The following is a 14,826-nucleotide window of genomic DNA, read 5'->3' as shown; positions in this document are numbered from 1 at the left end:
AAAGGAATGTTCTGGAACCGTAATAAATTTAACGAGCTATAAATTTCCGTGGAAAGTAACGGTATTTTATTAGTATGATTAACATGTCAATAAATCGTGAACATTTTTCTCTTATCGTTTGGTAAATCACATATTTTATTTACATTGCCAAACGCTTAAATATTGAAATATGAAAATGATGTCGTAAATAAGGTATATTTGTTAAACACAATTTATTTATATTAGCTTTACGCTCTACCCTACATATCGCAGGGAACATAGAAAGAGGGAACCTGGTGTTAAGGCACTCTATAATCGTAGTTTTTTCATGGCGTTGCGTGTTGAGTAGCTTAACACAACGCCGGGCTATTGCCTTGGTGAAAGGAATTAAAATATTAAAAAATAATAATTTATTCCTTCGAGTGGAACACGTTTCTTCCACAACTGTCGCGTTACAGTTACACTTAAATTTATTTATATTTTCAGCTTCACCCAAAACACAAAGAGAAGTCAGTGTTAAAATACTCTGTCGAAATCCAGTTTTCGCCGAAATTGGAAATATTTTATATTGAAGTGGAATATCTCAAACGGTTCGTTCTACCAGAGTGGAGCAATAAAAGTTATTCAACATTCCCAATAAGCATCGTACCATAGAGTTAAAAATTAATTTTAATGCTGTATTTTATATTAAATTGGAAAAAGATTTCATTATTTTCTGAGGAAAAAATTGTCTCGTACTTTTTTTTTATATAACAACTTTTTTATTAATGACTTCCATCGTATTTGAAGATACCCTACTAAATTTATATACAAAGTCGAAAACATACGAAGAAAAATATTATGAATAAGACTTTCTTTACTCACAAACCAAGTGAAAATAAAATTTCATAACTTCTACGTAGAAATTTGATCAACGCCAAATATTATTATGATAATTTTACTGTGAATTTCTATCAATGAAACTCAGAACTTCAGTAGACTTGGGACATTTGTAAGACTAAGTTGGGCAAGAGTATATTTTAGTAGTCCATCAGTAAGGGCAAATTGAAGATAGAGTTAAATAATAAAATTATAACTCATCGATTCTTGGAAGATATATGAGAAAATCTGTTATTAGTGAAATTTATTTATGTAGTAGAACCTAAAATATAGATTGTTTAAATTTTTGTCTGCTTGTTAGTTTTTTTGTTTGTCTGTGCGCTCGTGGACGCTGATCTCCCCTAAAATCCAGCTTAATCAAAGTTGGCTCAATACATTTTCAGATATATCAGTTAACAGGTTTAAATCTATAAAATTTTATAAATAACCAAAATACTTCTGTTTTTAATTATCACCAAATCTGAGAAATATATAACTCGAAAAAAATTGTATATTTAATAATTATATTATATTTAAGCCACAAAAAATGTAAAAAGTTCTTTTCTTTTATATTCACTCCATGTTTCATGTAAAAGTGGAAACTTTATTGGCAAATGTAATATAGATATGTAGTATGCTAAAAAGTATTGTAAAAGCTGTTTGTTTCCCAATTTAAAATAAATAAATAAAAAACCAATATTTAGAATTTTAAGCTTGACATTATTATAGCAAAACAACCTTTCTATTTTATAACAAAAAAAGGGCAAGATCACGTTTGTCTCTTATCAGAGAGCAATTGAGACATTTAAAAACCTATACAAGGAACATATTTTAAGAACAAAATACAAGAAGGATGAGCAGGGAAAGATTTCATCTCCACCATATATATAAAAGGGACCAGAAATTCGAATCTAAATAATGCTAAAGTATACTTATCGCCGTCATCTAACGGTCGAGAGGAGACGTGGTCGGTTAGATAAATTCGTACCATTATTTAGGCTCCTATCACACTCACGTTCAGTTCAGAGTATCAAATGGTCTTATCTAGGTCCATCTCAAACACAATTGTATATTTTAATGATATATCATACGAAAAATGAATGTAAACTGTTTCTTAAAGATTTGAGGTAAATATAAAAAAGAATTGTGCTGAATTATAATTTTGAGATTTTGCCTAGCTTTTATAAAAAAAGCAAAATATAACATAAATTAAATATAGAAACAAAAACACTGTCAAGTATTACTTAAATTTATTAAACTTATCCCTTGTGATGTGATTCATATAGATGGTATTTATATTATTCTTCATTTTATCGCATTAAAAAAAATATCACGTAGAGTTCCGATATTAAACACAAAAAGGCTTCGATATTTGATACAAAAAAATTGAAAACAGAGTGTTTTAACACTAGATTCTCTGCCAATCTTGCGACATAGGCATGAAGCTGACAAATTGTAAAATTAACTCCACAGTGTGAAAGGACCCTAAGCCGATGTCACTATTTTACAAAACTATACGAAGTTCTTGTCACGTACAAGATTCAGATACAGTCAGAGCAGTTCATATCGACTGAAAATGAAACTCTTGGGGGCATATGAAATTATATAGGGTATAATATAATACTATTCTATTGCTAGCTAACTTAGTATTAGTGCGTTGATATTTTGTCATTATCATAATTTAATTGCTTTTAACAAGTACCTACTATTTTTGTAGCTTCACGCTGTATCCCGCATATAGACTCTTCTATGATAGGGAACCTGGGAATCCCAATGATAAGAACTTCCTCTTCTATCAACAATGCCGTGCTCTCTCTACCTGAGCCAGGAGAAAAAATAATTGAAATATGTATAAGCTTATGATATTTCGACATAGGTATATTTAAAAAAATTGCACTACAAAGTGCAAAAAGTCGAGACCAGTCGTGGCGCAGGGGCAGGGACAGTCGAGACAAGCGTGTGAATATAAACGAGACAGGTTGTGGGTTCCCTTCCCACTTGAGGAATTTAAATATTTAATATTTCCATTTCCTCACTCTGGCGACGAGGCAAAGCGCCGATTTGAGTTCGGCCACTGAATAACCAATGCCTCCAGAATTTGGCGGAATGTGGGGAGCGGAGTGTTTTAACACTATAATCTCTCTGCCTACCCTGCAGCGGGATACAGCATGAAACTGAGGAATAGGCTGTAGACAAAATACAAAGTAACATGAGATTATTAATTAACATACACAAACGAACAACATTAAACGTAGTACTTATGTTAATTTAGCATTTTAAATAACAATTTGTCACGGCAGTGATTGCTTTTACTCTCATTTCATTTAATTATTACCGTAGTTCATTACGGAAAATGCTTACTCGGGAATATCGTTATTAAGAATTATGCAGTTTCACCCAATATGCTTCTTTAATTGGGTTAAGTAATATATTTAACCTACGAAAAATCCTTTTAAGCTTTACAATGTTTCTCGACTTGTGAACCTTGAATTTGGAAGTGATTTTAATAAATATTTTTCTTATTGGATATATAAATTATAAAGCTTAGTATTTTTTAAAAATTATAAATGTATACACCTACTTTTTTACATTTTTTTTTATTTATTTTTATTTTATGTTTGCTGCATCTTGCAGGGAGTTAGAGAAATTGACATAAGAATATATGTATCAAATAGATACAAGACCCAGAGGATAAAGCCTTCAGAAATAAAACCAAGAAATATTTCTTGGTAGCCAAGATGGAATCATTTCTCTAATATGTAAAAATTTTATTTTTTTGTATAGCAGAATTTTAAGGAAATGTACAGTTTAGGATTAGAACCAGCTTTCTCTAACAAAATAAAATAAAAATACAATTCCAATGAACATACTAAAAAATATAATATACTAATGTACGCATATATATAAATTATATAATAAATTCATAAAACACCCTCATTCACTATCAAAAATTAAGTAAATATACGTGTTATTGACTTTAGAAAATTGGTTTACGAAGAGCTTAATTAAATTTACTCTAACCTGATTTTGGAAAGCAACTTAATCAATTTTCTGAATACCTGCTAAGATGAACCGTCCAGGATATTAACAATTAAGCCGGTCCTAAGCTAACAGTCCACCCTGATGATGTTCCAGTTTCAACTCGTTATATGGTACTAAAAATTGTTTTAAATAGGCATTTAATAATAATTTTAGAAACTACCCAATGGCTAGTACATAAGGATATCGTGGATCAGTGGAATAATGTGTGACTGTAAGCGTGACGGTTATGACTTCAATTTCCATTCGAAGAAACGAAAATTTTATTTGCTAGGGTAAATAAGAGTGAATCTTGACGTTAGTTCTTCTATGAAAGAAATATGGGTTCGATTCCCACACGAGGGTATGAATTATTATTTATTTATATTTATATTTCTTTGCTCTAGCACCAAGGCAAAAGCTCAAAACGCAATGCTTCGAAAAATTCGTTGCAAACGGAGGAAACGGAGTGCCTTAACACTAGGTTTTCTCTCGTTACATTACTATATGCTGCATTCAGCGTCTAATAATATAAAAAAATATAATGACATATTATACTATAGATTTTCCCATTTATTTATTAAGGTTACGTGGAATGAATATAGGAGAGCAAAACTAATTATCATGTGCACCATTATATACGAGCTGGTAAACAGTGGTCGCTCACCCGTTCCGAAACAATTTGTACTATAATCATTTATGGTTTGCAATAAAATGTCAAATAATAAATAATTCAAGGAATTTTATATATTCTTTTTTTACTTCGCGCTGTATTCTATACCTACTTAGCAGGATATGCAGAGGGAACCTGGGAACTTAGTATTAAGATACCGTTCCCATCAAGACACTACTGTCCCGTTTACCGACACACGATTGTGCCCAGCGCCAGGTCTGGCTTAAGAAAATTATGAATTATTAAAAAATCAGCTTCACTCTTGTATCCCGCACAGCAGGTTAGGCGGAGGGAACCTAGTGTTAAGAAACAGTTCTGGAGGCACTGTGTGTTGAGTAGCGGAACGCACCTCGCTTTGCCTCGACACCAGAGCGAAGAAATGAAAATATAAATATTTTATTTCCTGGAGGGGGAATAGGACCCACAAATGACCGATTTTAGTCATACATTGTGCCCCTGCCCCCGACTGGCCTTATGAATAATAAATTATAAATAAATTAATTATCGTCTTGTCAATATATATTCTAGGTTTTATGAGATCTAGACTTTATTTTATTGCCTAAATAAAATATGATATTATATTCCAAATATTAATATGTCTAGTAGATCTTCATGAATATAATTCGAAAATTATAATAATACGACAAACAAATTTCGAACAGAAATTAAGATTAATAGCAAGAATAACTTCTGACAAAGACAATTGACAAGCCATTTTCATAAATTATGAGAAATGGAGAATAGATGGAGTAATCCTGTAGGAATATATTACGTTGCTTTAAGAGGCTTATTCAATTATAATATAATAAGATATGAGTCTTAAATCAACGAAATCGATAAATTATGTACATAATCGATAAACAGTTGCTGAGTCAATTCACGTCAATGTTTAATATTTTTTCAGTTTCACGCTCTTTCACGCAAAGTAAAGGGAACCTACTTTGACATTTCGCTCGTTTCCTTTCGTTAAGCACTAGAATTAAAAGAAATGAAAATAATTAATTGTTTCAAGTGGCAATTGAACCCACTACCGTCTACGATACGATATCTATGTTTAATTATTTTATATTTACGTACTCATAGATGGTCTAATAAAGAGAAAATAAAATAATACTTACCTAAATTATCAGCTCGACGTAAAGGGATGTTTGCTATCCACAACACTATTAAAACACCAATTGTCCGAGCCATTGTCTCTGCGACTGTACTATAATTTATTATACATTTTTTTAAGTCACTACACTGCTTTAAAATATTTATTTATTTATCTATATACAACATTGGTATTCTTCAAATTTCATTTATCCGAATTAATCTGGAAAAAAAGAAAATTATTTTAGTTAGAAATATTATAAGATTGAATTATCAATTTATTTTATATATTATGCTTCATTATTTCTTAGATAAGCGTGTGATTATTACTACTAGAATGCGATGGTTGTGGGTTCGATTCTCACTCGGGGGAATGAATTATTTATTGCTTATTAATATTTTCATTGTTTCGCTCTGGTAGGTACATAGGTAAAAGCGCGGCCGCTGAGTTCTGCCACTAAATTCACAATGCCTTATAAATAGGTTCCCTCTGCTTACACTGCTATATCATCATTGTAAACAATCTTTGATAATTGAAATTTGCGTTTTATATTATTAAATTTAATATATTAAATTATTAAATCATCATCATCACCATCTTTTTTATACAACTCCAACGGCCAAAGGTTATTAGCTTATTGCACATGTTGTTTCTACTTATTTTGTATATAATTTGTGTAAATTTTATGTGCAATAAAGTATATTGTATTGTATTGTATTGTATATATTGTTGATGCATGGAGGATCAAAAGTTAACTAGGACAGATATTAAATAATCACTATCAGTAGATAGTTCAGTAGGACAACACTATAAATTTATAATTAGTATTTAATCAATTAGCATTACTACATTAATGGCGTTCTAGAATAGGGAAATTTTCGATTAAATTACTATTGAAATTAAACTTAGGCGGACGTTCACTTTTCCGTACAAAATTTTAAAAAAAGTGCGGAACCCTAAAACTTAAACAAAAATGATAATGCACACTTTTTATAAGATTAGCTATCTCTGAAAAAAACAACAAAGAGTTCCGGTATTAACGGTATTAAAGTAACCCAAGGATCCGAATACATGCCAATACAAATGGTGGAAAAACTTCAAACAACGCCTTCCTCGGTTGTCTGCTTCGGTCGACCTTCGCAAAAAGAAATGGCGAAAACTGTACAACCATAAATCTTATAATATATCAACCACACCCTCATGTATTTTTGTGTGTATTTATATTATAATATTACTTTTGTTTGTGTATATTTATATCTATATTATATTATCTATATATATAAAAAATACAGTCGAATTGATAACCTCCTTTTCTTACAGAAGTCGGTTAAAAAGACTTGTCCTCACTGACTGAGGTAAGACGCACGCACAGCCGTAACCGCTGTGCGTAGAAACGTGAAACACTCTCCTTTGTGTGTTTTCCATTCAACGTGACATTGGCGAAGTGATTAGTGCTGAACTGGCACGCTCGGATCGCCATAATTAAAGAACAACAACAACAACAAGAAACGTGAAATTTGGGCAGATGTTTACTTTCGTGATTTGGACATCCAGTAAGAAGGGATTTTAAAAAATGTTAACCCTAAAGGGCTGGAATAGGGGTTGAAAGTTTGTATGGTTTTTTTTTTTAAATCGGCACCGATTCTTATAAAATTTAAAATTTAGACTCTTAAAAATATTTCATTGAACACATGTTTCGTGGTTTATTAGAATTCACCCCTAAATAAGCAAGCGAAGCTGCGCGCGTCCGCTAGTTTAGATATAAATATATTAGTCGTCGTTTGTTCGGACATTAAGCCGTAAAATTAATAAAATATTTTTTCTGTTCCCGTATAAACTTAAAAAACTCTTAAGGCTCTACACTCTGATCTAGCCATATATGCATATAAAATCACGTCATATAAATAACTATAGTTTTTTAATCTAAAATACGATTTCTAAAAAGTAACAACATAATTGACGTTCAGAAACATTTGTAAGCTTAAACATCTTGCATTAAACAGCGAGCTTTAGAAAATAAAATGGCTGTGGACGCCCTGATGGCCTTCATTTATACAAACCATCTCTCCATCCTTAAGGAAGGGAGAAATTAACGTCTATTTCCTAAAGGAAGAATATTTTTCTCCAAATTAGAAGTATGAGGCGGGTACAGTTGTTTTACGGTTGTTACATTTTGTCGTTACGATTTCATTACTTCGTACAAAAAAGAGTTGGTTCCTCCTTTATCGTTAGGGCGTTGAAAAAGCTAAATTAGTAAATATAAAATGGAAGATTTTTGTATTAGGGTCGTCGTGGTGAAGAATAGCTTTCTTGGGAGAATGATATATTTATTATTTATCATTATTTACCAGTGGCCATTGAAAACGTAATATTTGAAAAATGATTAAAAAGTAGGGAACGAAGCCTCTTAGCACAGAAATGATCTATTTTGTTTGTGGGTTCGATTCCCTCAGCAATTCATCGTAAAATTGGGAACAGAGTGCTTTAACTTTAGGTTCCCTCTACATATTCTCCTTAATGCGGGATAAAGCGTGAAGCAGATTTAATTTATCAAATTACCAAATTCCATAATCCATCTTCATTCAGAATCAAGGCACAAACACCAATTTTCTAATAGAATACGTAATTGGCCACCAACTATTTAAATCACCCTTTCAGCATTTTCATTTTTGGGTCCGCCCTAATTATGCCCTAATTGTGCACCCTTTGCTTATCTATCGGTAATTTATGTAGCGTCCAGAGTTATTATCGGTTTTAAATGACTGGAATTTAATTTATGGTATTGCTGTATCTGATTTGTTTACTCGCCTGTGTTAATGGCTGGTGGCTAATGGCTACGTGATTTATATATAATAGAAAGATATAGGAAGCTTAGGAAGATATGGAAGATATAAGACGCAACTATTATTATATATTTGATACACATTTAAAGCCTACATTAGTTCGTAAATATTTTCGGACTCGGCTTTTGAGTCGGTCAAAATCAAATGAATAAAACATTACGTTTGTTATTCCCCCTAGTATAGAAGTAAAATTGTAGTAAAATAAATAATATAGAAGATTACAAAATCTTCGAACATAATACGCATTTGGCAGACTTCTAAGAATTAAGTCTATACATATTTGAGTTTATGGATCTAGGGCAGCTTTAATAAAATTTTACAAACTTCCAACTTTTGCTTAGGCTAGCTGAAATTTTCCATAGAATTTATAAAGGTCCTGCGCTCGCTGAGAATTAACCCTCCGAGATCTTGTTTAAACAAGCGATGGCGACGCTTTAATCTTTGAAAATATGACTTTATCAGCGCACATTTTTATTCTGTTATAATCAAAATCCAGGCACGTGAAAAGATGCTTAAAATTTAGGTAAATTTAAAATTATTGGATTTATTAAAATTTGTTAAGTAATTTTCGGTTATAAATTGGATGCTATTGTCGCTGACTTACAAATAAGTACTAAGACTAGTTCATTAAAATATATAAAAGATAGATTATGACTTAATTTAATTTAATTTTAAATAACATTTTTTTTTTATTTTATGTTTTTTTTTGGATGTCGTAGTTAGATGAAACTTAGTGTTACGGTGTTTCATTCTCATTTTCCGCCATATTATGAAAACGTAGCTTAATTAAAACCAAAAGCCGCTCGCGGCGCAGGTTCAGTGCTGGTCATGGGCTCGATTTCGTCTCTAGGAACGTCTCTAGGAAATTAAATATTTCAAATTTTCTTTCCCTACAATAAAATGTTTAGAGTTTTCATTTCCTCGCTTTAGTAACGCGGCAAAACACAGCGTTTAGTTCTGCAACTCAAAACAAAACGCCTGCAGAATTCAGCCAAAGGAAGGGAATTGTAATATCTTACTAAAAACGGAGTGTCTTAACATTAAGTTCCCAGGTTCCCTCTGCCTACCCTGCTATATACAGGATACAGCGTGAACCAATAAAACCTCACCTATATTTCTAAGCATTCATATAAATTGGACTTGAATACATTTCAAATATATCTATTTAATCCTGTGAAGGACAAAAGGACAGACGCTAATTATAAACGAGGCGTGTCTCACTGAATTGATTGGTTGTTTGTTTAAACTCCTTATATAGACATTTCTATGTATAGTTAATTGAAGGATCTATCTGTGATTTCTATATAATTGTGTTTTTTTTTTCAAACACATATATACAGTTGTTTGTCCTTTTTTTTAAGAAAACAAACAAATCAATTAAATTGTTTTATTTGCCTGTCTGTTTTTCTGTTTCCCCATGCTAATTTCTGAAACTTTTAACTTTTAAAAAAATATATCTATGTATATAAAATGTAGGGATATAATGTGCAATTTTAACATGAATATTTAAGTTTAAGAAGCAATTTAACCGCCTTTAGTATGAATAAAGCGTCACAAGAGAATCTAGATGCTAATGAGACAGGCGCGTACTGTACGCAAAATTTAAATTATTAATTATACCCACAATTAATGCAGATTACACGTATCCTTGAAATTGTGTTATACTCGTATATTACAACAATGACAAAAAGCCATAACATAATATCATAATATTATGTTTTGGTGTCATAATAAAGATGAATTATGTTGAAGCTAAACATACGCGGTATTGAATACCAATACTTTTCTAGCGAAAACATAGTGATAGAATACTCTATTTTAAAGACATATTTTAGTCTCGTTACCAGAGAAATAATTTATTTCCCCGAATGGGAAATTAATCCACAATTGTAGTACTTACGAGAGTCATACATTGTGCCGCGATGTCACAACGCCATACATACCAACCAAGTGTTACAACACATAGCAGGAAAGTAGAGGAAGCATTGTGTTAAGACACTCCGCTTCCCACGTTCCACTTCCCACTTCCCACAAAGAAAAGGAATGAAAATGTTAAATACTTCCTTGAGTGCGTATCGAACCCATAATATGCCTCGTATACAGTCTACAGGCGACTATAGGCTAAAATTGTAGTCCGCCATGTATATAGTGGAATGACGTCATTTAGTTCCGCATTAATATTGTCATATAAAACAAACATGTATGCATAATTTATGCTCAATCACTTGCGAAAAACTAATTTAAATTTCAAAACACAAACTAATAAGGTCAGTAAAATAAAGCATTTTTTTTTTTCATATTTTTTTTCACACAGCAATCCATTTATAGTAGGATATTCAAAGGGAACATAAGAACGTGTTTAGACTCTCCGTTCTTTATTTTCCGCTGAAATCTGGAGGCATTACGCGTTGAGTGGCTGAACTCAATCCCGTGCTTTGCCTTCACCAGAGCGAAGAAAATGGAAATATTAAATATTCCATTTCATCGAGAAGGAATTGAACCTGTGCCTACAACCTGTGCCATTTACAGTCACAATTTGTGCCCCTAAACTAAAACTGGCCGATTTATAGTCTATATACATATAATAAAATTGTACAGAACGTCCGTATAAAAGATATTCGAGAAAATCTGTTATTTGGTGGCCTAGATAATCCATTAATGTTTTAGAATCCAAAACAACTTTTTCCATTTTTTTCTGTTTGTCTGTTTGTTTATGTATGCTAATCTCAGAGACAGCTTAAACAATTTAAATGCAGTCCAGCAAACATCCCTTAACATTTAGTTTATGTTTGTTTTATTTAAATTGGCTTATAAATATAAAAAAATACCGATTGTGCGCTGTGTAGCGTAATAAATATTTTAATAATGAACGTAAAAGCTTTGAAAGGTCTTTTATGAATAGCTTGTTTTAATGAATGATTTAATTGAATAGTATTATTATTGACTTTTAAAATGAATTTTCTTTTAATAAATATATACCTATAGGTAGGAGTTATCAATATATATCATAATATACTCGTATATCTAATATCCTTAACTCATAAAACAACAAATATTTTAATTATGCTAATTAATTATAAAAGCTTATTAATTTTTGTATTTTTTTTTATCTTCACGCTGTATCGGCATAGAGAACCTGTGAGCTTAGTGCTAAAACACTCCGTTCCTATTAAAACATTTACGTTACCTATTTTCCTCTCAATTCTGGAAGTATTGTATGTGTAATTTTTTACCATATTAGACTACTCTCAGTTTACTCCCACTTTTATAGTACCTAACTAAAAATAATAGTAGACATTGAACCCCACACAAAGGAACTTTTATATTAAATATACTTGAGTGAAATATTTATTCAGACCTGGCTAGATAGAACGTTATATTAGGATTCCAATACTTGCCTCCCTTTGACTTCTAATGAGCAGAAATTGTAGAACAGAATGACAATCACTAGGCTCCCTCTACTTTGTCAGATGGTAAAATAATGAAAAAAATATAAGAAAAATAATGAAAGATAAAATATAAAAAAATATAATGAAAGATAAAATCGTAATATGGCAATAACATATTAACTTTTATAAATATACCTAAATTTTTTTGAAGTGTATACTATAAGCTGAACATGTATTTATATAAAATATCTTTGTGGCGAAGAAGCACAAGCGTGTGATAATAAACACGACGGTTGCAGGTTCAATTCCCACTCCGGGGAATTATTTACTGACATTTCCATTTTTACGCTCTGAACACAAAGTCAAGCATGACGTAGAGTTCCACCACTCAACACGCAATGCCTCAAAATATCGGTGGAAACGCACTGTCTTAACTCTAGTTACCCTCTTAAAACATACATATGTATATTGTACATATATATGTATTTATGTAGATATGCTACGAAATGAAGGACGAGAACAGACCTGGGTGATTAATCATCCGTACTACTGACAAGCAGGGAATTATGTAAATAGCTTATATTACCATATTATCAATACCAGGAGAATCGGTAACTACCGACTTGTTCAGGATACCATTCGATTATACGGATTTCTATTATTTTGTGTGTTGTTTATGCTGTTTTTTAAATATATAAAAAATTAAAGCTTTTTGCCTTTAACCTTCTATAAATAATTTATAGTTAGATTTTTATTACAATATTTCAATGAAATGACAGGAAAAATATAAATATTTAGTAATAAAAAAAATATTAACACGTGCACGTATATTTCAAATTCCAAATTTAAAATATTTATCAGACGTTTAAAAAAAAAAATTAAAATAAAAAAAACATATGGTATAACATTTAAAAATCATTATTTTGACAAGTCAATTGATACTCAATTGTTCTATCATGAATTAGAATAAATAAATTATTTTCGAACGTATTTTTCACAAAACAATTGCACTAAACTTACAGCAAAAAGCTTACCCAAAAATACAAAATAAAACAATTTAAATAAAACACTTACTCAAAAATGAAATCCATACACAGACACCAATACAAATTTTCTCACTTTTATATATATATACATATATATATAAAGAAAATCAAAAACAATCATCACATTTGCACTTTATATCATAAACGAGTCACATGCACAATTACGTTTAAGTTTTCAGGCACGTAGCGACGACTGTCAGCTACGGCGGCGCGGTACAGACTGACGCCAGAGCTTTCAGCGACTCTACCGCCCGCCTAAATGCGCAAGCTTATATTGTTACAAGTTTATTAATATTTTTTTTATTGTAATACATATTTGAGGTTTTTTTATGTTATTTATTTTATTATATTTTTTGTAGAAGCCAATCGTGGCACAGTAGCTCAAGTGTGTGTCTATAAACGTGATTGCTTATGGGTTCGAATCCCATGTACTCGAGGAAGTGAAATATTGAATATTTTAATTTCTTCATTTTGGTCTCGAGGCAAAGGTGTGTCAAGTTCTTTTACTCTTCACACAATGCCTCCAGAATATTTTGGAATGAAAAACGGGCTGTCTAAACACTAGGTTCCCTCTGCCTACACTGCTATATGTGGGGTACAACGTAAAGCTGAAAAAGATAATTAAAGCAAAATAGATAGTCTCGCTGAAAATACTTTCTTTGATTACTATAAAGTGAAATAGGTGAAGGAACGATCTCCTCTACTCATAGAATAAGAAAATAATTTAGAACATATAAAAATTTGATAATAGCAATAATTAAAAAATTAATTAGCAAATTATAGAGTTGGCTTAATGGTTTTATAAAAGCTTCCAAATTAAAATTGATAATATTGATGCTATTAATTACAGTTGTTAACACAATTATTGTAAATGCATTTTGTCTACTCTCAATAGGATTATTACAAATTACACATATAGTTAATGTTTTTTTTAATATTTTTTTTTTAATAAAAATAGCCAAAGAGTACGGACCGCTAACATCTACAGTCTTTGCATACCTCTTCCGCTTCGTCCAATGTAATCAACCATTATTTTATCTTTGTTTTATGTTTATATTTACGTATAATTATGTAGATACGAATAATTTCTTTTCCCATATTTCCACGAAGTTGTGTTTAAAAATGCATCGCCGCTTGAGCCTATTCCATAAAATAAAAAATATGCATCAATATTGAACCTAGTGTTAAAACACTTCGTTCCCCACTTTCAACCCAAGTGTTTCAATATAAAGCAGAAAATGGTTCAAGGCGATGGAAATAAAAAACTCTTCGAAATATATTTGTCAAATGATCTTATGCAGATGTTAGTTTCATCTTACTGTATATACACTTCGGCCATTCAATAGTAAAACTTATACATAGATATTCTTTTAAACGGTTCCTTTAAGAAATGATGCAAGACAAGAGCTATTGCCTCATCTTTATGCAATATTTGTCGTCAGCAAACACGCTGGATGGGGGATGAGATTAAAGGGATTCATTCGAACGATGTCTCATTTCCTAGGTTATTTTATTTTAATATCTAGGAAAAGATTTCAATGTAAGCACGTAGAATTTAAAATATTATAATAATAAAATTAGATTTCAAAACACATTAGTGGCCGTTCCTGGCACAGGGGTGTCACTGTATCGTGACAAGTGTAGGCTCGATTCCCACTCGAAGAAATTAAATATTTGTTAATTTCATTTTTTCGTTCGAATGTCAAGGCAAATTACGGCGTAGATTTCCACTACTCAATAGGCAATGCCTCCAGAATTCAGAAAATGGGCAACGGAGTGTGTTATCACTAGGTTCTCTCATCTCACGTAATGTCTCAAATTCAAGCGAAAAGTGGAAATTTCAGCAGTATGTATGCAGTATGTATTTCATATTTACACATAACCCTTAAAGTTAAATACAAAATATAAAACACTATTTTTGGTATTC

General features: G+C 31.2%; 1 protein-coding gene across 1 annotated transcript in view; it reads right to left on the bottom strand.

Moving 5' to 3' along the window:
• Positions 1-13,105, bottom strand: part of LOC146531307 (uncharacterized) — a 61,306-nt gene extending 48,201 nt beyond the window's left edge. The window contains exons 1-2 of the mRNA XM_085198472.1: positions 12,928-13,105; positions 5,647-5,843 (exon numbers count right to left, since the gene is read on the bottom strand). Coding sequence (XP_085054598.1) covers positions 5,647-5,719 — 73 coding nt within the window. The 5' untranslated portion in view covers positions 5,720-5,843; positions 12,928-13,105. The remainder of the gene's footprint in view (positions 1-5,646; positions 5,844-12,927) is intronic.
• Positions 13,106-14,826: the final 1,721 nt, after the last annotated feature.

This window comes from Heliconius melpomene, chromosome 15 (assembly GCF_056956725.1).
Source record: "Heliconius melpomene rosina isolate 202511_hmr_F chromosome 15, ASM5695672v1, whole genome shotgun sequence".
Taxonomy (NCBI): Eukaryota; Metazoa; Arthropoda; class Insecta; order Lepidoptera; family Nymphalidae; genus Heliconius; species Heliconius melpomene.
The sequence above is the reverse complement of the archived record's forward strand: the minus strand, read 5'-3'. Positions and strand labels throughout refer to the sequence as shown.